General features: G+C 44.8%; 1 protein-coding gene across 4 annotated transcripts in view; it reads right to left on the reverse strand.

Moving 5' to 3' along the window:
• Window positions 1-22845, reverse strand: part of LOC147261198 (low-density lipoprotein receptor-related protein 8-like) — a 132844-nt gene that overhangs the window by 6955 nt on the left and 103044 nt on the right. For all 4 annotated transcript variants that reach the window (XM_086203128.1, XM_086203126.1, XM_086203127.1 and 1 more), the window contains 7 exons: window positions 15198-15317; window positions 13456-13581; window positions 9235-9406; window positions 3103-3330; window positions 2020-2138; window positions 1461-1600; window positions 408-549 (listed from right to left, as the gene is read on the reverse strand). In XM_086203128.1, the coding sequence (XP_086059254.1) occupies window positions 408-549; window positions 1461-1600; window positions 2020-2138; window positions 3103-3330; window positions 9235-9406; window positions 13456-13581; window positions 15198-15317 (1047 nt within the window). The remainder of the gene's footprint in view (window positions 1-407; window positions 550-1460; window positions 1601-2019; window positions 2139-3102; window positions 3331-9234; window positions 9407-13455; window positions 13582-15197; window positions 15318-22845) is intronic.

Genomic DNA, 22845 nt, shown 5'->3' on the forward strand with positions numbered 1-22845 from the left:
TTAGGAGACAGAGGGAGTCAGATGAAGCAAATTAAGTTCCATTCACCATGTGACATACATATCTGATGTGTTCATTCCAAAGTCTTGTTAACTACAAACTGGGAATGAAGTGAACCTATTACACTGGAGAGATGATAATAGAGGTTAAGTTAAATGCTGTCAAACATTAGAGTGCAAATGGAAAAGAGGCTGCCCCATTGGAAGGTAAGAATAATAAAGAAATGAGCTGAGGCAGATATGGAACATGACACAACAGGAAACAGAGAAAGGAGCAGAATCATGATTTAGTGCTTCATGCAACTCGGTTCAGTTCTGGATTGAAGCTGTTGAGGCCTCTATTATTTATTCATACGTCTGGGTTAAACATGATCCTGCAGAACGCTCACGCATACTGCCCACACACACACCTTGCGGCTGTCGAAGCTGGTGGAAGACCACAATGTCATGGGGATCGTTGAGGTTTTCAGCCAGCGTGTGAATGTCTTGACCAGTCAGCCTGTTTGCCATGAAGACCGCTGCCCTGTCTCTGTCCGTCCAGTAGATCCGATCCTAGAGTTATATGGACAATACTACAATTTACATCATCCTTGATTCCTGCTGACTTTATTAAATTACAGTGAGGCAGTTAGAATAAGTCATCTTGCAGAGGATAGTTAGAATTAAACATGAGTGCATGTGAAAGATAATGGAAAGCTTCACATATACTGTATGTTAACAAAAACACTGCATCATTGATTTCTGGAGCAGAAAGGGAACTCTTAATAGCCATTTAACATCTGATATCTGTTTTTATCACATCACTTCTCAGTTGCCACTTTTATTTTACATGCAACCACACATTTTTCATGATGGCCGGAAATACATAGATGTGTGCAATGTGTTACATCAACTGCGTATAACAGGGCTTTTAACCTGTTGCAGTTTTTCTGTTTGTTCTTCATGCCCCAAAGTGCATACATTTATGGACATTCTGCAATTAATACGCCTGCACGACTATGTCATCAGGTGATGAAAAAAAAGACTACGGACTGTGTGCTAACAAAAACAAGCTAACAGGCTACAAGAGAGCAACATAACGGGCTTTTGTGAACTGTTCCATGTAATATTCCTCACATCTAGGTGTAAGAGGTAAAGACAAAATAAGCCTCTCACTCTGGGGTAATAAGCAGACGTTTTTATCATCAAATGAGGCATACCCCTTATATCAAAAAGAATTATTGACACTAGACACCTATTTGTGGAAATGTGTCTAATATGACCCAAATGTCTTCTAAATATACTTTATTTTTATATAAATATATAAATATTTTTATATAAATATATATATATATATATACACATATATACACACACACACATATATATATTTATAAAATGTTTGTGTGTTTGAATCTCCACAGATGCATGGTGCCAGATGCTCCCACAGGCTGACAAGTCAACACGTTGAGTGACACACAAACCTCAAACACAGCCAGAGCGTAAGGGTGTCCCAGCCTCTCTGCAGACGCCATGTGTGTTCTGCGATGAGCTCCATTGAGGTCCACACTGGCCACAAGGTGCAGCTTTGAATCCACCCAGTACAGACGCCGGTTGGCCATGTCTGTGGCGCAACACACACACACACACACACACACACACACACACACACACACACACACACACACAACACACAAAAAAAACTTTACCAAGCAGAGGGGAAATTGATTGGAAGCTCTCATGCTCTAAAATTCCCTTCAGGTGACATTGATTGCATTTGAAGAAGTCGATTCTCATGATTAGACTGCTGCAACTTTTACAGAGGCAGTTCCAGAGCTCTAAAACCAGTGAAGTAACATTCTAGAACCAATGATAAATCTTCATGAAACTAGTTTTAGCACAATTATTAAACCTACGACTTCAATTACAATCTGCCAATCAAGTACTTTCACTCTTTTATGTGATTTTACAGAAACTAATAATGTGAAAAATGGAAATGTAAGATATGTCAGCCAACACGAGATAAAACACGGCCCCTCTTACCTAGAGTGATGCCATTGGGCAATTCCATGTTATCAGCAACCAGCACCTGTCGGTCCACCCCATTCATTCCGGACTTCTCTATCTTGGCTCTGGTGCCCCAGTCAGACCAGTACATGAAGCTGGATTGACCAAAGAGTTTGTGTTTATGATGTTATTATGGAGTTCTCACAAGGGCTAGTGCTGCTGTGCACAGCAAGAAAGGAGATGGTGTTAGAAGCTTGTGCTTAGGTTTTCATCATAAAAGTCAGCATTGTCACTTAGGGCACACACACATATATACATATACATACATACATATAAATATATAGATATTTATATGTATTTATCTACTACCCCACAATTGTCTCTTGTGTTGAGGAGCTACTAACACTTCCTTCCAACTATCATTCATTGTGCTAATCTATCTATCAATCAGCAGGTCTAGGGTCTGAGAAGAATGGCAAATAAATATATTTCCTCAAAGTTTGGGGTTTTCCAGTGCATCGTTATTAGGTTTGAAACATTTATTGTACTGCATGTGGGGATACCGAGGGGCTTGCAAATAAAGTGAAATAACCTTACAAGGTAAATGGTGTTTTGTTTAAAAAAGCCCCCCAAAACTACTAGGAAGTCATCTGTTATTCAATATAGCCTTTTTAACAGACCTCTGTGACAACCAGATAAGTATAGTAAACATGTCCATGTAGTGTAACTCAAGTGTGTGGCTTTGCTGACCTGCACCAGATATACCTGGCCTGTGCTCATTTACATCACCAGTAATTGGAAATGAACATGCAAACTTAAGCCATTGATGATAATTTGCTCTAGGCATAAATCTCCAGATGTTTCAAACAAATTAATACCATTTCAATAAAGTTTGAGTGGTTATTGCACGATATCAACCTGCATTCAAATACAACACAATTCCCAATGTCTATCTATTAATGACATTAAGTGCATTTGGTGCCTCAATCAGCATTCTGAAGATTATTGTTATCCAATTTGTGGATCCAGCAGGATAATCATTTAAAAAATCTTTGTCTTGGGTCAGCAGAAAATAATTCTCCAATATTAAAACACAGGAAAACTCCTCCTCCTCCTCACCCATGGTGCGGATCCAGTGCTATGGCTCTGGGTTCACTGAGGTCTGAGTTGATGAGGATGCGTCTTTTGGTGCCATCCACAGAAGCCACGGAGATGGATTTGTCCCCAGAGTCTGTCCAGTACAGGTTGTGTTGGAGCCAGTCAAGAGCAAGACCCATGGGGGTTTGTAATGACGCATCTACCAGCAGCACCTGCTGGGAGGGTTCACTGGCCTCATGGATGAAGGCACTGGAGGGCAAGGAGGGGTAGATATACGAATGAGAAATGGATTGTATTGAGAATCAGGAACATTGAGGGAGGAGAATGTATATAATATATGTATATATCATCTACAGAAAGACAGGCATTGCTGCAAAATCAATGTAAAGTGGATGAATGCTCACAGCTTGCTGGTGATAAAGGGTGTGAAAACATGATTGTTTTGATTCCTTACCAGCTTTGGCCTGCAACAAACTTGACAAAACTTAAAGAGGCCTATTTTAGCGATCAATGGCCAGGCAGTTGGCGGATGGCGCTATGTGTATGCTGTCTGTTGGGTTGTTTTTAGCCTCATTTTGGGGTTCAAAGGGCACTTTTAACCATTTATCTAACTATCACCCCATTTTGGTTAGCTTGAATTGTTTGGCCTTAATTCTAAGCGTCATGTCTGGAGGAAACCAGGCACAACTCATCATTCTGCAGCAGGGACTGGGAGACTGGTCAGGGTTGAGGGAAAGCTGAAAGGAGCAAAGTAATGGTCCAGAGCGCTCAAGACATTAGACTGGGCCGACGGTGGCCCAGAACAAATAGCCAAGACAAGGCAGGAGTGGCTTCGGGACAACTCTGTGAATGTCCTTGAGTGGCCCTGCCAGAGCCCTGACTTGAATCACCCCATTTTGGTTAGGAATATGCTTAAGAGTAAACTTAAGACCTTACTTTTAGATAACATTTATAGTTAGGGCTGGCTTAGGCTAGCCCTTAGGTATGCTGGTTCAAGTTTTGACAGCCAGGGGATCCTCTATGTTGCACGAGGCTTCTCTCTCCTCCTCTCTGTCCTCCTGTAGTCATACTTGTTACTAACTTGTCCTCTTCTCTCTTCTCTGCCTCTCCATCTCCCACAACCCTGATTGATGCTGCTGCTGGATGAGGCTACAGACCTGAAGAGGTTCAAGCTGCCACTCTTAGCATCATTATTAGTCTTAGTTCAAGTAGTATTCATATTAGTTATATTAATACTGTACAAGCATTACCGTCAGCATTGTGCTTGTATCGTATTTGCTAGCACATAATTGCTCATATAATGCTGAAATTGATTTCTTGATTAACATTTAGATGTTGTTATTATTGGTAGCTAATTGTTTTTATTGTTTGCTGTGCATCCTTCATCCCTGTCTTTCTTTCCACTCGTCTTTCTGCTTCCAGTCAGTTCACATCCCAATCTATCATTCTCTCCTTCCTTTCTCTCTCTCTTTATCTCTATCCTTCCTATAGCTGTCCTTTTCTATTATCTGTTTTTGACTCTGCCCCTGCTTTTGTGCTCTCTTTCCCCCAATCGGTCAAAGCAGATGGCTGTTCCCACTGAGTCAGGATCTGCTCGACATTCCTGCCAGTTAAAACAAAGTATTTCATCACTTTTGCTGAAGATATGCTTGCTCCAGGAGAATTGTTGTTGTTGTGACTGACTTTACTTCATCACAGTGTAAACAATGGTGCACGGCGGAATAAGTCATTCTTTAGACATCTAATTATGCATAGGTGTGTTTCCAGCATGACACACCAATCAGAGTGCCTTGCGCTGTTTCCTTTGAAGCTCAAGGTTGCTCCAGAACTCAGTGTGTTGCTGCTTCAGTGGTGCACACATTTCATCTCAGGAAAGGAGCACACTTCTCATCTGAAGACACAGACCTCCTTGTGTGCTAGGTGTACCTTATGTGTATGTATGGGAGTACCAGGTATCAACTGAAGCCATCAGAAGAGAAACAGGCCTGGTAGGAAGTGGCAGCCAGTGTTTCTACACTGTCAGGCATCAAAAGAAAGACACTGCAATGCTGTACATCTGGCTCTCTGATTGATGCACCCTTTAAATAGGACGTCAAGCCACTGACCAAAGATCAGCCTCTTCTTGATGTACTGCACAAATATAGTAGTAAATAGTGTCCCAAAATAACAATGCGCCCTAGTTGCGCCAGACTACACCTTATGAACATACTTATGCACCTGTTAGTACAATATTGACCAGAGCAAAAACCAAGTCATGAGTTCAAAGGAACTGCCTGCAGAGCTCAGAGACAGGACTGTGTTGAGGCACAGCTGAAGGGAAGTCTACAAAAAAAATTCTGCTGCATTGAACTTTCCCAAGAGCACAGTGGCCTCCATAATTCTTAAATGGAAGAAGTTTGGAACAACTAGGGCCCTTCCTAGAGCTGGCCACCCAGCCAAACTGAGCAATCGGGGGAGAAGGGCCTTGTTAAGAGTGACCAAGAATTCGATGGTCACTCTGGCTGAGCTCCAGAGATCCTGTGTGGAGATGGGAGAAACTTCCAGAAGGACAACCATCACTGTATCACTCCACCAATCTGGGCTTTATGGCAGAGTGGCCAGACGGAAGCCTTTCCTCAGGAAAAGACACAGGAAAGCCAGCTTGGAGTTTACGAGAAAGCACCTAAAGGACTCTGAGACCATGAGAAACAAGATTCTCTGGTCTGATGAAACCAAGCTTGAATTGTTTGGCCTTAATTCTAAGCGTCATGTCTGGAGGAAACCAGGCACAACTCATCATTCTGCAGCAGGGACTGGGAGACTGGTCAGGGTTGAGGGAAAGCTGAAAGGAGCAAAGTAATGGTCCAGAGCGCTCAAGACATTAGACTGGGCCGACGGTGGCCCAGAGCAAATAGCCAAGACAAGGCAGGAGTGGCTTCGGGACAACTCTGTGAATGTCCTTGAGTGGCCCTGCCAGAGCCCTGACTTGAACCCAATCAAACATCTCTTGAGGGACCTGAAAATGGCAGTCTACCGACAGTCTCCATGCAACCTCACAGAGCTTGAGAGGATCTGCAGAGGAGAATGGCAGAAAATCCCCAAACCCAGGTGTGCAAGTCTTGTCATCTCATACCCAAGAAGACTGGAGGCTGGAATCACTGCCAAAGGTGCTGCAACTCAGTACTGAGTAAAGGGTCTGAATACTTAGGAAAATGTGATACAGTTTTTCATGTTTATGAAATTTGCAAAAAAATTCTAAAATTCTGGATTCACTATATCATTAAAGGGTATTGAGTGTAGACTGATGAGGAAAAAATGAATTTAAATGATTTAATCATAAAGCTGCAACATAACAAAATGTGAAAAAAGTGAAGGGGTCTGAATACTTACCAAACCCATTGTATATATGTATATTAATCAAGCCTTGTAGCACATAAGAAATGATCATATAATAATGATATGTTCCAAAGTTGATTTGACCCGCAGAGATTAAATGATCACAGGTTCTAATAGGTTCATTAGCATATTTCTGAAGTACCTGGAAAAAAATTATATTCAAAAATACATCAAGGATATATTTCAAAAACAAGTCTCTGAGTGCATGAGTAAAGACAGCACCGATGTTTTGAAGGGGATTCAAAACGCTGAGATCAAATGCCAGGGAGTATATTAAATTTATTAGCATATTTAATTATAATATTATTTTGACAAAATATGTGCAAAGTTTATATTTCAGAAACAATCATTGTGGTGTATGCAGAAGGAAATAATCTGTGCTGTGAAGGTGATTTAACACCCTGAGATCAAATTCGTGGGGAGTGTAACAGGTTTAAACACCATAATTTTAATGTTTTATATTAACATAAAAATTTAAAAGCATAGGTTTAAAAAAGTACCCTTTTATTTGCATGGAGGATGATGATGAATGAATGTCAATTTCCCTAGAGGAAGTTAATCAATAATAATAATAAATCAAACAACACCACAGTGCCAAAGCCCCATGGATTGACGAGATTTGTACAAAAACATAGGGCAGTAGGCCTACCGAAGGAATGGCTGACCTGGTGGTGGTTCCCCCTCTTCAAAAAAGGGGAGCAGAGCATGTGTGCCAAGTACAGAGCCAACACACATTACTCAGCTCTCCTGGGAGAGTTTACTGTAAGGTGCCGGACAGGACAGTCAAGCAGACAGTGGACTCCACCAAGGATCCCAGAGGGAGCTGGTTTTGTTTGCTTATCAGGGGTGAGGGGGAACTACTCAGACCCACCCTATCTCTGTACACCCAAAGTGTGTGAGCTCACAGCAAAAAATTTGACTTGTTTCCTGTGGGGGTTGGCCAGGGTTGTTCCTTGTCATCAGTCCTGTTTTTTAATTTTCATAGACAGGATTTCAAGGTCAGGTTGCAGTTTGGTGGGTTGAGGAATAGTATTACTGCAAATAGTAGTGGTCCTGCTGGCTTCATCTATCTGTGACCAGCTCTCACTGGATTAATTCAGCACCTCTAAATTTGAGGCCATGGTTCTCTGCAGGAAAACAAGAGATGTTCACTTCTGGTAGGGAATGAGTCCTTACCCCAAGTGGGGGAATTTAAGTAACTCAGGTCCTCTTCTCAATTCTTGGATGATAATATGGGCCAAAGAATTGGAACAGCAGGAGTGGTCATTTGCTTGCTCTTCAGCACTGTTACTATGAAAAGAGACCTGAGCCAGAAAGCAAAGTTCTAGGTCTATCTGTCAGTTTTTGTTTCTTCTCCCATCATCTCATGAAATATGGGTAAGGTAAGAGGGTGAGAAGACATCTATGAGGACTCGAAGAAGAGGTGGCTAGTTTAGGTGGTTCAGGCATTTGGCCAGGATGCCTGAACCATCCAGGGAGGCGTTCTTGGCATTTCCAATTTGGAGGAAGCTGCAGGGCAGACCGAGGACAAGGTGAAAATGACTACATCTCCACACTAGCCTGTGAACGCCTCAGTATCCCGCAGACTGACCTGGTAATTTCCAGGTAAATGGAAGTTTGGGGTGCCGTGCTGGAGTTGCTACCCCCGTGACCCGATTTCAGATAAGTGCTTGAAGATGGATGGATGGATGGATGATCTACCACTGGTAAATGCATGTGTACACAACAACGACTGCTCAAGTGAATAGCCTGCAATTTATGACAACTGCTGTTGATTTTTATGCTATTTTTTCCAGTTTGCTTTGTGCTGACAGCAAAGAAGTGTTGGCTTTGGGCCACATGCTTAGGTTAGACAAGGCCTGACTCACGGGAGGCCTGCTAACAAATGATTTCATCCAGTCAGAGGTGGAGAGGTGAGGGCTGGGGAGCCATGCACATGAACAGGAACATCAATTTCTGTCTCCAGGAGATCACTTCTCTTTCAATCAGTTTTGTAAAAGAGAACACAATGCTTCAATTAGATAGAACTCTGAGGAGAAAATGTTATTGGGATAACAATAACATGTCTCAAATGACTATCGTGCAGAGCCCACAACATACAACATAACTCACATGATGGGCAATGAAGTCATGTCAGGGTAGAGCAGATTTAACAGGTTTAGAGTCTGAAATGTCAAATTCTACTCAAAATAAGGAGTAACATTAAAAACTTTTTTTTTAGTGGCTTATCTTTGGAAAACAAGATTGTCTATGTAGAGATGGGATTCTTTATGCCCATCCACAATGATAGAGTTCTACAGATCTGAGTACAGAGTCTGGGAGAAACAATGGAAAAGGAGAAATATTGTTGTGGGCAGAGAGAGAGTTAGTTAAAAAAAAAAAAAATGGGGGGCCACAAGATATAACCTGTTCACCAAATTTAGTTTGAGTATATTCAGACGATACAGTAAGATATAACTTACTCATATAAAGAAACTGAGAAAACACAACTCATTTAAACTGAGGGAACAAGTTATATCTTGGCCACTCCAGGGCTCTGCACTTAAACATGCTTGACATTTCATAAATAAAATGTTTGTAAGGTTATATTGAGGACAATGCAACATCACAAGTGCAAGGAAAGCTCTTTGAGAGCAGTAAATGAACCTCATAGTGTTATAAGCCACTGTATTGGCATTAGATGACTCTCACACTCAGTGCTGTTTTCAGTCTGATGAGGTCATTGTTCGTTAAATGAAATCAACAATTTCAGCTAAATATTTTCCATGACTGGCATACCTGTAGATTTTCCGATGAAAACGATCACACCAGAAGATGCGATTATTTGCTATGTCCAGGTCCAGAGCCACAGTATTCTTCTGGGTGGACACCACTTGGCTGTAGTCCCTCTTTACAAGATCAATGCGTCGAATCTCATGCCGGTTGGTGAAGAGCAGGTATGGGCTTTTTCCTGCATGGAGAGTAAATTACTGTATGTTAAGAAGCAGTTTTGAAAATGGGTATAGGAGCAAGCTCAGGGCTTAAGTGTGGGTACTGAGAAATTTTGTCAATACAATCCAATTAACAGGAGGCCAATTTAGAATGGGGAGTTAATATACTGTTTGTATATTTATGGGTCGAAAGAACAGGAGTTTCACAGATCCCATTTAATTTCTATTACAACATCAGACTAAAAAGAAAGCACAGGTCGATAAAATGCTTTAACCTTTAGCTAGTGGTTTCATATTCAAAAAGTCGAAATAAAGATTGAACTAGATGTAAAATAACAGATGCACCTGTATGTGTGTCAATAATTAAACCACAAAAAAAAATAGTCTGGACCCCAACAAGATAATTTCTTAAGGGTTGTCAATGGGTTGTGTGAAAAAATACCCCCAAAGAATGTAAACCTGTGACAGTTTTTATGGTGAGCCTACACATCATGAAAAATTTAAATATGAAAATGAGTAATAAGTATAACTAAAAACAATAAAAACAGGTCTGTCCAACTAAGGCTATGCCGTATTTCTACACAGACAGTCCCAGCTCCCTCAACAATTAGAGCATGTATTTCTTTCTATTATTGTTTTTTTATATATAGGGTAGACATATTACTTGTGACGTGTTGTTATAAAAATTATTGGAATTTATTATTCAGTTTGTGAGCAAAAAGTGCAAGGAGCAGACAGCTGTAGGGCAGGGGGTTATAAACACCAATTCTATTCTTCTGTGGAATTTTAACTCCAAAAGGTTTTACGCTTTTACACTTGAGCATGTTCATTTCCTGGACACTTGACCATAACTATTATTTACCCCCACTCTTAACCTAACCCTTTCACCTCATTCACCCCAAAATTTAATATTTCCTGTCATGGGGAGGAAAGAAGTCTGGAATTCTCAGGAGTTGAGAAACTGTGATGAGGGTGAGTTTTGTTAAAAAAAAAAAATGGTAAAGGAAGCAAAGCCCAGCATTTTTTTTTTTAAATGGTGGCTGGGAACACTCCCAACAGGTGATGTGACCACTTTGTTCCATCACCACTCCCATTCGAATCAACCGTGTCCATTATCACAGCCATATAAACTGGAAACACCAGGTTGCAATTGTATACCTCCATGATGTGTGCTTATTACACTGACCTCGACCTTTGTGTACAAAATCTTTTCTTTTTGCACGAGCTCCAGTGGATGTTTGAGGAAAATTTGAAGAAATTCCCAAAAGGTGTTCCAGAAATATCATGTTATGGAGAGTGAAATGAGAACACAATGCTTTCAGCGTTTCAGCAATGAGGAAAGGACTGCAGTGGATATTTGTTCCTTGGTTTTGAAAATAACTCTAATAACACAGAAAACATAACAAGGATGTTGGAAACATAAAACAATGTAGAATCTCATTATCATACAAAGATATGAAATAGTTTATAGGCTCTGTAGTAGCTTAGTTATGTCGTTAGCACAGAGTGAAACAAGGACACATGGGAATGTAGAGAAGACAGTTTGGCCGCACTGAAGCCTATTTTTAGAACTGTCTGCTTGTGAAGGGTCACCCCCATTACAATTTAATTAGGTTGTCCTTCTCTGAACAGGGACCTGCTACCGACTTGCTATTCTCATGCCTTTATGTATGAAACTATGACAGTAAAGAGTCAAGTGGTTTAAAGATAAAATAACAGAAGGCGCAGGCAGAGTGGGTTTTATCACCCATGGTCTGTTGTACCTGGCTCTTGTAATATCTGTACTGAGTCTCTCTCTGACACTGCATGCTAATAGAATGCCGGCTGCAGCCAACTATATCAAGACATACTGAGAGAGAGAGAGACCAAAATTTTCATTAATGATGCTCTTGCCTCCATTTCCTGTGTCCTAGCCTCATCGTAGTATCATACAAAACCCTTTCCTCCCCCTCCCATTCCAAGTCTGAGTGAATTCACTGTTTAGGAAAGAGTTCTTCAAACTTGCCTATGAAAATGACATTTCAAATCCTCCCTAAAAGCAGAAAAAGTACCCTGCTGGATTTACAACCTGTCACAGCAGCTGTAGTTTTCTCTTCAGACAGCGAAACTGCTGCATTCCCTGCTGAGTCTGCTTTTGCTCTTGGCAAATATCCAGACACACAGCTCTCTTTCAGCCACAACAAACTGTTTGTAAACCCATTAGCATCATGCACAGAGAAATACACAAGAGCAACATTTACACAAAAGAATGCAAACACACATATGCAAATCGCAGAACTTCACTGGAGAGCAAATTGGCTTGGTTTAATTAAGGGAAATGAAGCTGCAGCTTTTGATGGCCACAAGGACCAAGTGATGACATTTCACAAGACTTTTTCCAGCCTATTAAAAAAGAACGATTTGGGGGTGGAAATTAACTGTAAACATGTAATCTGGCATCTGTTTGTAATCTTCTCCCTAATAGCTTTCAGCCACAGTTGGAGGTCAAAGGAAAGTAACTGGGCTCTTAGCAGTTCACTTGCACACTTCTCAGTCAAGAAGCTTGACTGGAGGCCAGATTCAGTTCAACGTATTTAGACTCCATTTGTATTAAACCAGGGCGGCATGCTGGTGCAGTGGTCAGCACTATCGCCTCACAGCAACAGGGTTCCAAGGTGGGGCCCCGGCTCGGGCACAGGATCTTTCAGAGTGGAGTTTGCATGTCTTCCCTGTTCCTGCTTGGGTTCTCTCTGGTACTCCGGCTTCCTCCCACAGTTCAAAGACGTGCAAATGGGGACTAGGCTAATTGATACACTAAATTGACCGTAGGTGTGGCTGTGATTGTAAATGGTGGTCTCTCAACATGTGTTGGCCCTGGGATGGACTGGCGACCCGTCCAGGGTCTACCCCGCCTCACACCCGAAGGCTGCTGGAATAGGCTCCAGCCCCCTGCAACCCTTAATAGGATAAGCGGTAGAAAAAGGATGGATGGATGGATGTTACTCAGCAGATGCCCCTGAGGAGTCGCTACACCTCAGCATGGTTTTACATATCACTCATAAAACTGTAGTATCATTTCAAGGATTAAGCATTGCTTCAGATACCCTTGTTACCCCAGTTTTAACCTTGACTTTGAGAACCTAAATGATCCTAACGTGACTGTGCTACTTGTCAAGATTGTTATGAAGACTGATTATATCTGATATGAAAGGTTATGTTTAAGTTGGTTGTAGGAATCATGATGACCTTGCACCCCCAGCCCCTGATGTAAGTGAGGCTGCTGCTGATCTGAAACCAGTATCTCTGGCTAAGATTGGACTGTTTCACAGAATGATTATCAGCTACAAACAAAATCTTGAAAAACCTCTTTAGAAATATATCGTTGCTTGAAGGCAGCAGTGTAAAGCAACAGTATAATATTAGAAAGCCGCCCAGCGTACTTCACACAAATTCAATTGACACTGCATAATCTGTAACCTGTGTTGTGTAGACAACTGCCTTGAATTGTCCTCATATTCAGAAACACGACAGAGGATGTTCAAGCATAGCGGTAGCATCTGTTGCCTGCATATTTCTTTTGTCAGGGTTGAGGTGTCTTCTCAGTGCCAGTTTGCTGCTATAACCCATTTATACACTCTTACCCATCCATCCATCCATCTTCTACTGCTTAGCTAATATTGTGTTTCAAAGGTTGCAGCTCTAAATGTTGTAGTTCTCAGGCCAGCATGAAGATATAATCTCTTCCCCAGTTTACTGTCTGTCCCCTGGAGTCTTCCGAACTGCATGTGCCCAAACAACCTGTGAGCAAGTTATTTAGGGAATTAACCAAAATTCATGTCAATAAGTGAGAGAAGGAATGAATCGTTGACTAACAGATAGAGAAAGTTGCCCCCTCACTCAGCTCTCTTTTCATCACAACAGTGCAGCAAATCTGAAAATTGTACAACCAGGGGCATTTCATATAATCACACAAAATGTTTAAAAACATGAAATCTGTTAAACCCTCTAGAAACTTAATCAAGACAAAAAACTTACCTGCAAAATTACCTGCATTTGCTTGTGTTATTGTCCTCTGATCATGATGACTCACCCTCTGCCTTGCAGGTCTTTGTGACGGGATCCATTTCGTAACCTTCATAGCATTCGCACTTAAAATCCCCTTTGTAGTTAACGCATATCTGGCTGCAGGCAGCTGGGCTCTCACACTCATCGATGTCTGTGAAGAAGGGAAGGGATGGAAGTCAGAGATTGAAAGCAACTAATTTGTGTGTGTGTGATGTGTTGACTATGAATGAATTCCAGATGGAAATTTCTGAAGACTGTGTGGTGTCCCTGTCGAATTCTGATCTGCTTCCTTCCAGAAAATCCTTTCAGAAAATCTCAGAATTTTTCTTTGGGCGTAAAGGAGAAACACTACTGTTAAAGGCTGAAAAGGGCGCGTGTATATAAAGCCCCATTCACACTGCACCAAGAACAGGGGTGAACACGGGTGTTTGGGCACTCTGAAAGGGTTGACTCAGCATTTCAACCCACATCAACCGACTTGCCAAGCGACCCGGGTGTTTACACTGCATCACACTGCAGGCAAGCCGAGCAGAGCTGAGCCGAGCCGGTTAACACCCGGGTCGCTTGGCGAGTCGGTTGATGTGGGTTGAAATGCTGAGTCAACCCTTTCAGAGTGCCCAAACACCCGTGTTCACCCCTGTTCTTGGTGAAAGGGGCTTTAAAGGGGTATAATAACCCTTTCACACTGAAAAAAGCAGGTCACCCGCGTTTGCTCTGCATTAGGGCACATTCAAGCTTCCAAAAAAACCTGGGTCTGAACACCTGCTGTGAGGGCTGCGTGCTTGTGTTTTCCTCTCTCATACATCCTCGTGCTGACAATGTCATCATTTCACATAAATGTGCGCCGGAACACTGAGAGGCAAACAACCGACAACACGGACGTCGTCGAGTCGAATGCTTGTGTTGTTGTTTGCAGGACATCAACAGGAGGACTGATCTTATGGCAGAGGCCAAAACTTTATGGAGAGATGAGTGAGCAGCTCTCAGCCCAGCCGAAGTTTTTTTCATTTATTTATTTTTTTCCAGAGCTTCCACGATGACAGCTTGACAGGTGACACAGTGACAAAATCAGGATGCGACAGGAAGGTCACGTGAAACCTGACACGACGCGGGTTGACCTTTTCACACTGCAAGCAAGCCGAGCCGAGCTGAGCCAAGCCGCTAAACTCCCAGGTCGCTTGGCAAGTTGGTCGACGCGGGTCGAAGTGTCGAGTCGACCCTTTCAGAGTGCCCAAACACCTGCGTTCACCCGCGTTTTTGGTGCAGTGTGAAAGGGGCTTTAAAGAGGTATAATACCCCTTTTCACACTAAAAAACGCGTGTCAACGTGGGTTTTTGCTCGGCATTAGGGTGCATTCAAGCTTCCGAGAGAGAGAAAGAGAGAGAGAGAGAGAGAGAGAATTAGGATGAATGTTTTGGTTTCCCTATAGAGTGACAGGCTGGGCACAGCAAGATAGCTAAGTGCTGCTAAAATAGGGTGACCATATTTTGATTTCCAAGAAAGAGGACACCTGGCCCGGCCTACATCACAGGTAACACAGTACCATAGTATTCAGTGCAAAGCGTCAGTCAATTTCAACACACGGCTGGATGCCATGGACAGGCTGTAAAAAGTGGACATGTCCGGGCAAAAGAGGATGTTTGGTCAACCTATGCTAAAAGCAATGTGTATACGCACACACATACACATTTGCTTCATCCATCATGCTTTCTTTTTGCACATAAGTAGGCTGTCTGTGTATCTGAAATACAGTAAATGTTTCTTTACCACCACAAGTCTTCTTGTCCAGTAGCTGGTAGCCACTGGGACACTGGCACTCAAAGCCAATAGGTCGGTCCATGCAAACGTGGGAGCAGCCGCCATTGTTGATCATACACTCATTGAGGCCTGGAAAAGGAAAAAAACAAGGAAGCAGTGGTTAGATGCTGCCTGAGAGAGATGACGTAAGGTCATTATGGTAAATCAGAAATGTCAAAATCAGTCTTGGAGGACAGCAAAACCATTTGTGATACATGGTTCAGTGTATGTATGGTGCAAATGCTGACATGGAATCAAAGAGAAAAAACATCTCACACAAAGCTGAGAACCAGTCTCATATATGAAGTATATGTGTGTGTTTGTGCTCTGAGGAGTGATCCTGAGATGGTCCGTAGAATGAGTGAGGACACCTAATTTTCACACACACACACAAACACACACACACACACACACACACATACACACACACACACACGCACACACACTCACTACTTAAATGAGGCAAAGTGATGCTTCATATAGAAAAAACAACCCCCATGCATCCATTTTCTAATGCTAAGACAGGACAATAGAGGACCCACTTAATGAGGAAGCTGAATTCTTTTAATGTTTCGATCAGACTTTTATGTAATTTTAAGCTTTCCTTTATTGAAATCTTTTAAAATTCTCTTTTATTTGTTGGTTTTATGGACTGCTAGTTAAGGACAATAACAGTCTCAGCAAGATTGTAAGCATCTGCTCCAAGATCATAGGAGTACAGATGACTGACGTGAGCTCCCTCTATAAAAAGAGGACTGTCCTGCCAGACAGCTTTTGAGCTCTCCTGACCACGTCCTAAACCACGAATTCTGTTTGATGTCCTTGGGTGGGCGCTAAGTGCCCCCCCCCCCGAAAACAAACAGATATGCAATCTCTTTCATCCTTCTGCCATCACACTACACTACTTAATGCTGCTGATGGCAGCTAGTAGAAGGGCATTATATTTATTTATTTATTACTGACTGTTTTGTATTTATCATTTATTTCCTCCGTTGTGTACCGTATGTCCACTGCTTTTCCTTTACATGTTTATTGATTACTGCTGACAGAATGCCTGCGTATTTATGTTGTGATTGTTGTTTTATGTAATCATCTGGTAGACTGTAAACTGAATTGCCCTACAGGAACTGTCACCTTATCGTGGTGGAGAAGTTTGAGTGCCCTAGTGACCCTAGGAGCTACGCTGTCGGGGGCATTTTGCCCTTGGTAGGATCACCCAAGGCAGACTGGTTCTAGGCGAAGGGCCAGACAAAGAACGGTTCAACAGACCCCTCATGGAGAAGCCACCAAGTGTTGTGTGTACCCTGCCCGGAGGGGCACCGGGGCCCCGCCCTGGAGCCAGGCCTGGGGTAGGGGCTTGAAGGCGAGCACCTGGTGGCCAGGCCTTGGTTTGTGGGGCCCGGCCAGGCCTACCCCGAAAAGGTGACACGAGCACGTCCTCCCCTGGACCCACCACCCATAGGAGGAACTGGAGGGGTCCGGTGCAATGTGGCCTGGGTGGCAATCCAAGGCGGGGGCCTCGGCTGTCTGAACCCCAGGCATGGAAGCTGGGTTTTACGGACATGGAACGTTACCTCTCTGGCGGGGAAGGAGCTGGAGCTGGTGGAAGAGGTTGAGCGTTACCGGCTAGATATATAATCGGCCTCATCTCAACACATAGCTTGGGGTCCTGTACCCGAGTCCTTGAGAGGGGTTGGACTCTCTCCTTTCCTGGAGTTGCTCCAGGTGAGAGGGCGGGGGTGGGCTTTTTGGCTGCCCCTAGACTCTCTGCCTGTACATTGGGGTTTACCCCGGTGGACGAAAGGGTTGCTTCCCTGTGCCTCCGGGTCGGAGAACGAGTCCTGACAGTGGTCTGCACTTATGCGCCTAACACCAGTTCAGAATATCCACCCTTTTTGGAGTCCTTGGGAAGGGTACTAGATGGTGCTCCGGCTGGGGACTCCATTGTCCTACTGGGAGACTTCAACGCTCATGTGGGCAATGACAGCGTGACCTGGAATGGCGTGATTGGGAGGAACGGCAGGCTCGACCTGAACTCGAGTGGTGTGCAGTTATTGGACTTCTGTGCAAGCCGCAGTTTGTCCATAACTAACACCATGTTCAAACATAAGGATGCCCACCGGTGCACGTGGCACCAGGACATCCTAGGTCGCAGGTCTATGATCGATTTTATAGTCATATCATTTGACCTGCGACCGCATGTTCTGGACACTCGAGTGAAGAGAGGAGCTGAGCTGTCAACTGATCATCATCTGGTGGTGAGTTGGATCAGGTGGCAGGGGAAGATGCCACGCAGACCCGGCAGGCCCAAACGAGTAGTGAGGGTTTGTTGGGAACGCCTGGCTGAAGAACCAGTCAGAACGATCTTCAACCCACCTCCAGAAGAGCTTTGACCACATCCTAGGGGTGGTGGGGGACATTGAGTCCAAATGGGCCATGTTCCGCTCTGCCATTGTTGTGGCGGTTGCTGTGAGCTGTGGCCATAAGGCTGCTGGGGCCAGTTGCAGCAATAATCCTCGAACCCGCTGGTGTACACCAGAGGTGAGGGTAGCCATCAGGCTGAAGAAGGAGGCTTACAGGGCATGGCTGGCCTGTGGGTCTTCAGAGGCAGCTGACCGGTACCGGCAAGCGCTGTGCAGCTATGGCGGTCGCCAAGGCAAAAACTCGGGTGTGGGAGGAGTTCAGTGAGGCCATGGAGAATGACTATCGGTCGGCTCCGAAAAGTTTCTGGCAAACCGTCTGTCGCCTCGGGGGGGAGGTGGCAACTTGTCCACACTGTTTACAGTGGGGGCGGGAGGCTGCTGACGTCAACTGGGGAGATAATTGGGCGGTGGAAGGAATACTTTGAGGAACTCCTCAATCCCACCAACATGTGCTCCATGGAGGAGACAGAGTTTGGGGAGTGCTTGGCTCTGGATGTTGTGGGGCTGTCTTGGTTGACACGTCTCTGCAACATTGCATGGACATTGGGGGCGGTGCCTTTGGAATGGCAGACCGGGGTGGTGGTCCCCATCTTTAAGAAAGGGGACCAGAGGGTGTGTTCCAACTATCGGGGGATCACACTCCTCAGCCTCCCTGGTAAGGTCTACACCAGGGTACTGGAGAGGGGGGTCAGGGCGATAGTCGAACCTCAGATTGAGGAGGAGCAGTGTGGTTTTCGTCCGGGCCATGGAACCGTGGATCAGCTCTTCACCCTCGCTAGGGTGCTGGAGGTGGCATGGGAGTTTGCCCAACCAGTCCATATGTGTTTCGTGGATCTGGAGAAGGCTTACGACTGGGTTCCCAGGAGCACCCTGTGGGGGGTACTCCTGGGAAAGTCGGGAGTATGGGTCGGGAGTATGGGGTGGATGGCTCTTTACAAAGGGCCATTCGGTTGCTCTACCAGAGGAGCGAGAGTCTGGTCCGCGTTGCCGGCAGTAAGTCGGACTTGTTCCCAGTGAGGGTTGGACTCCGCCAAGGCTGCCCTTTGTCACCGGTTCTGTTCATAACCTTTATGGACAGAATTTCTATGCGAAGCCAGGTGGTGGAGGGTGTCGTATCTGCTGTTTGCGGATGACGTGGTCCTCTTAGCGCCATCGGGCCATGACAGTTTGCAGCCAAATGGGATGTGGCTGGAGAATCAGCACCTCCAAGTCTGAGGCCATGGTCCTCCACTGGAAAAGGGTGGTTTGCCCACTCCAGGTCGGGGCGGAGGTCCTACCTCAGGTGGAGGAGTTTAAGTATCTCGGGGTCTTGTTCACGAGTGAGGGTAGGATGGAGCAGGAGATTGACAGGTGGATTGGGGTGGCATCCGCCGTGATGTGGGTGCTAAACCAGTCCATTGTGGTGAAGAAGGAGCTAAGCCAGAAGGCGAGGCTCTCGATTTACCGGTCAACCTACGTTCCAACCCTCACCTATGGTCATGAGCTTTGGGTAATGACTGAAAGAACGAGATCACGAATAAAAGCGGCCGAAATGAGTAGCCCCTGCTCCTCCATGTTGAGAGGAGTCAGTTGAGGTGGTTAGGGCATCTGTTGAGGATGCCTCCTGGACGCCTCCCTCGGGAGGTGTTCTCGGCATGCCCAACCGGGAGGAGGCCCCGAGGCTGACCCAGGACACGCTGGAGGGATTATATCTCTCAGCTGGCCAGGGAACGCCTCAGGATTCCCCCGGAAGAGCTAGTGGAAGTAGCTGGGGAGAGGACAGTCTGGGCTTCCTTGCTGAGGCTGCTGCCCCCGCGACCCGGACCCACCGGATAAAGCGGAGGACGACTACGATGACGATGACTAAATAAAGCATTTTGAATTTGAATTTGATTACCCTGTTAAGGATTATACTTAGCCTATCCCAACTGCATTCGGGCGGGAGGTGGGGTAAACCCTGGATGGGTTGCCGGTCCATCACAGGGCCAACTGGTATAGACAACCATTTGCTCTCACAGCAACACCTACGGTCACTTTAGATGATCTGATTACCTAGTTCTGTCTTGCATGCCATTCGACTGTGGGAGGAAGCCAGAGTACCCCGAGAGAACTCACGCAGGTACAGGGAGAACATGCTTACTCCACACAGAAAGATCCCGTGCCCGAGCCGAGACTCAAACCCGGAACCTTCTTGCTGTGAGGCAACAGTGCTAATCACTGCACAATTGGGCCACCGTTACTAGGTACATATCAACATATTGTCTTTCACCTCCGAAAGCTTTTCCCCTTCAAGTGTACAGAGAGATGAGACTGATGAATAATTTATAGAGTTTTTCAGCACAATTTACTCTCCATGTTGGCTTTGGACTAAAAAATTAAGTATTGGAATGAATCATGTAAGGTAGTTGAGTGAGTGACAATAAATCCCTCCAACACTTACTTCAGTAGGAGTCAGGCTTCTATATTAACAAGTATACATGACTGCACAATGAATGTCTTACAGCTGAACGGAAATGATAAAGAGAAAATACATTTAAGTGCAAGGGACACCATATCCCACAATACAAGATGATGAATTCATAATTTTCTTTATGTCCAACAAAATCTAATTTAACACATTCATCAATAGCAGTGAGCTTTATTTGTTTTGACAAATGAGTTACTTATTGGCAGCTGCTCAAGCTTTGGTGTAACGTATCATATAACTTATCTGGAGGGTCTTAAAGAGTTATCTTTTTCGAGAGTCTTTCCTTGTCAATCAGGTTCGTTCATAACGACATGCATTCTATATTTTTAAGAGATTTATAACATTCACTAACGCCAATATAGAGTTTCACTCAGGTGAAAGGTTGAAGTTGGTATTTTCACTAAATGAATGCTTTACTTCTCCACAAAGGTCATGCCAGAGCCTTGCACTATATTCAGTGGGCCTCATTAGTAAAAACATTCTTACTCCCAAATTTGTTCCCACAACTTGGGAATTCACCTCAGCGTAGTCTAACTGCCAGGAAGCAAATCCTCATGGTGGTGTGACTCCTTGGTCCTGATACCTATTGAGTATTTCTTATAACTTACTCAATTGAGGGCTTAAAATGTCCCGAAACAGTTAAAAAGCATTTAATGATTGATGCCCTAACAGTGTAAGAATACCTCATACTATTTTGATTTGTTGATTTAATGACCAAAGCTACAACAGAATCAATGAAAAATCCAACGACAAACTTTGATGTGCCTATTTTGAAATTCCTAAGGCATGCATGCTTTATGTTTACCACAGCTGCATAGTCAGATTTATTTATTTTGGACATGTATTGTATTGTCATAGATTATCAATTACAGGCCTCTGAATCAAATAAAATCAACATTGCTTTGTGGAAGAGCTTGTGATATCATCAAACATTGTATTGTCACGCAGGGGCACACAAACCAGACTCTCATGCCTCCGGTAGAAAGACTGAACCGCCCTTTGTAAGGGGCCATCCACCCCATACTCCCGGAGTACCCCCCACAGGGCGCTCCTGGGAACACGGTCATGAGCCTTCTCTAGATCCACAAAACACATGTGGACTGGTTGGGCAAACTCCCATGCCCCCTCCAGCACCCTAGAGAGGGTGAAGCACTGATCCATGGTTCCACAGCCAGGATGAAAACGACATTACTGCTCCTCAATCTGAGGTTCCACTATCGCCTTGACCCTCCTCTCCAGTACCCTGGCGTAGACCTTTCCAGGGAGGCTGAGGAGTGTGATCCTCCAATAGTTGGAAAACACCCTCTGGTCCCCTTTCTTAAAAATGGGGACCACCACCCCGGTCTGCCATTCCAAAGGCACCGCCCACGATGTCCACGCAATGTTGCAGAGACGTGTCAACCAAGACGGCCAAAGCCTTGAGATACCCAGGATGGATCCCATCCACCCCTCTCTCTCTGCCACCGCGGAGTTGTTTAACTGCCTCTGGGACTTCTGGCCCGGAGATTGGATGACCCCACCCCCCTCAAGTATTCCCCAAACTCTGTCTCCTCCGTGGAGTACGTGTTGGTTGGATTCCAGAACATGCAGTCGCAGGTCAGATGATACAACAATAAAATCAATCATAGACCTGCATCCTAGGATGTCCTGGTGCCATGTGCACTGCTGGGCATCCTTACATTTGAATATGGGCGTTATTTATGGACAAACTGCGGCTTGCACATAAGTCCAATAACTGCACACCACTCGGGTTCAGGTCAGGCCTGCCGTTCCTCCCAATCATGCCATTCTAGGTCACACTGTCATTGCCCAGGTGAGCGCTGAAGTCTCCCAGCAGGACAATGGAGTCCCCAGTCGGGGCACCATCCAGTACCCTTCCCAAGGACTCCAAAAAGGTGGGTACTTTGCACTAGTGTCAGGCGCATAAGTGCAGACCACAGTCGGGACCTGTTCCCCCGACCCTAAGGGAAGCAACCCTTTCGTCCACCGGGGTAAACCCCAACGTACAGGCAGAGAGTCTGGGGATGATCTAAAAGTCCACCCCAGCGCTCCGCCTCTCACCCGGAACAACTCCAGCGAAAGAAAGAGTCCAACCCCTCTCAAGGACTTGGGTTCCGGACCTGGAGCTGTGAGTCGAGGTGAGGCCAACTATATCTTGCCGGCAACGCTCAACCTCTTCCACCAGCTCTGGCTCCTTCCCTGTCAGAGAGGTAACTTTCCATGTCCCAAAAGCCAGCTTCCATGCCTGGGGATCAGACAGCCAAGGCCCCCGCGTGTACATAAACTCCTTGGTGTTACTTGCATGAGAGGTCTTTTGAACCGTTCTTTGTCCAGCCCTTCACCTCGTGTTACAACCCGGCTCAGAGATCGTGACATCGAAGGAGGGAGACTCTGAGTCAATGTGACACACGACTAATAATGTATTCTTAATAACGCAAAATCAAAACAAGGCAAACCATAACGTACAATGGAGTGTGGTTATCAGTAGTGTCAGTGGTGAGTGCGAGTGTGTGCATGAGTGTACAGGGGGTGTATGTGTGCGGTGTGATGGATGCAGGAAACTAAACAAGACATAACTCAAGAAATGCAACCATCGCTCCGACGTGGGCCAGGAGGAGTGCGCGAGAGCCAGCCGGCCAGGTTGGCCACCTGCTTTATAGCTGGGAGACGCCAGGCCCAGGTGCTCCCAATTAGTTAGCAGCTCAGCCCCGTAAAGCTCCAACCTGAGAAGGGAAGGAAGTCACACAAA

This window comes from Aulostomus chinensis, chromosome 5, assembly GCF_037954235.1.
Source record: "Aulostomus chinensis isolate RoL2024-O1b breed Wild chromosome 5, RoL_Achi_v1.0, whole genome shotgun sequence".
In the NCBI taxonomy this organism is placed as follows: Eukaryota; Metazoa; Chordata; class Actinopteri; order Syngnathiformes; family Aulostomidae; genus Aulostomus; species Aulostomus chinensis.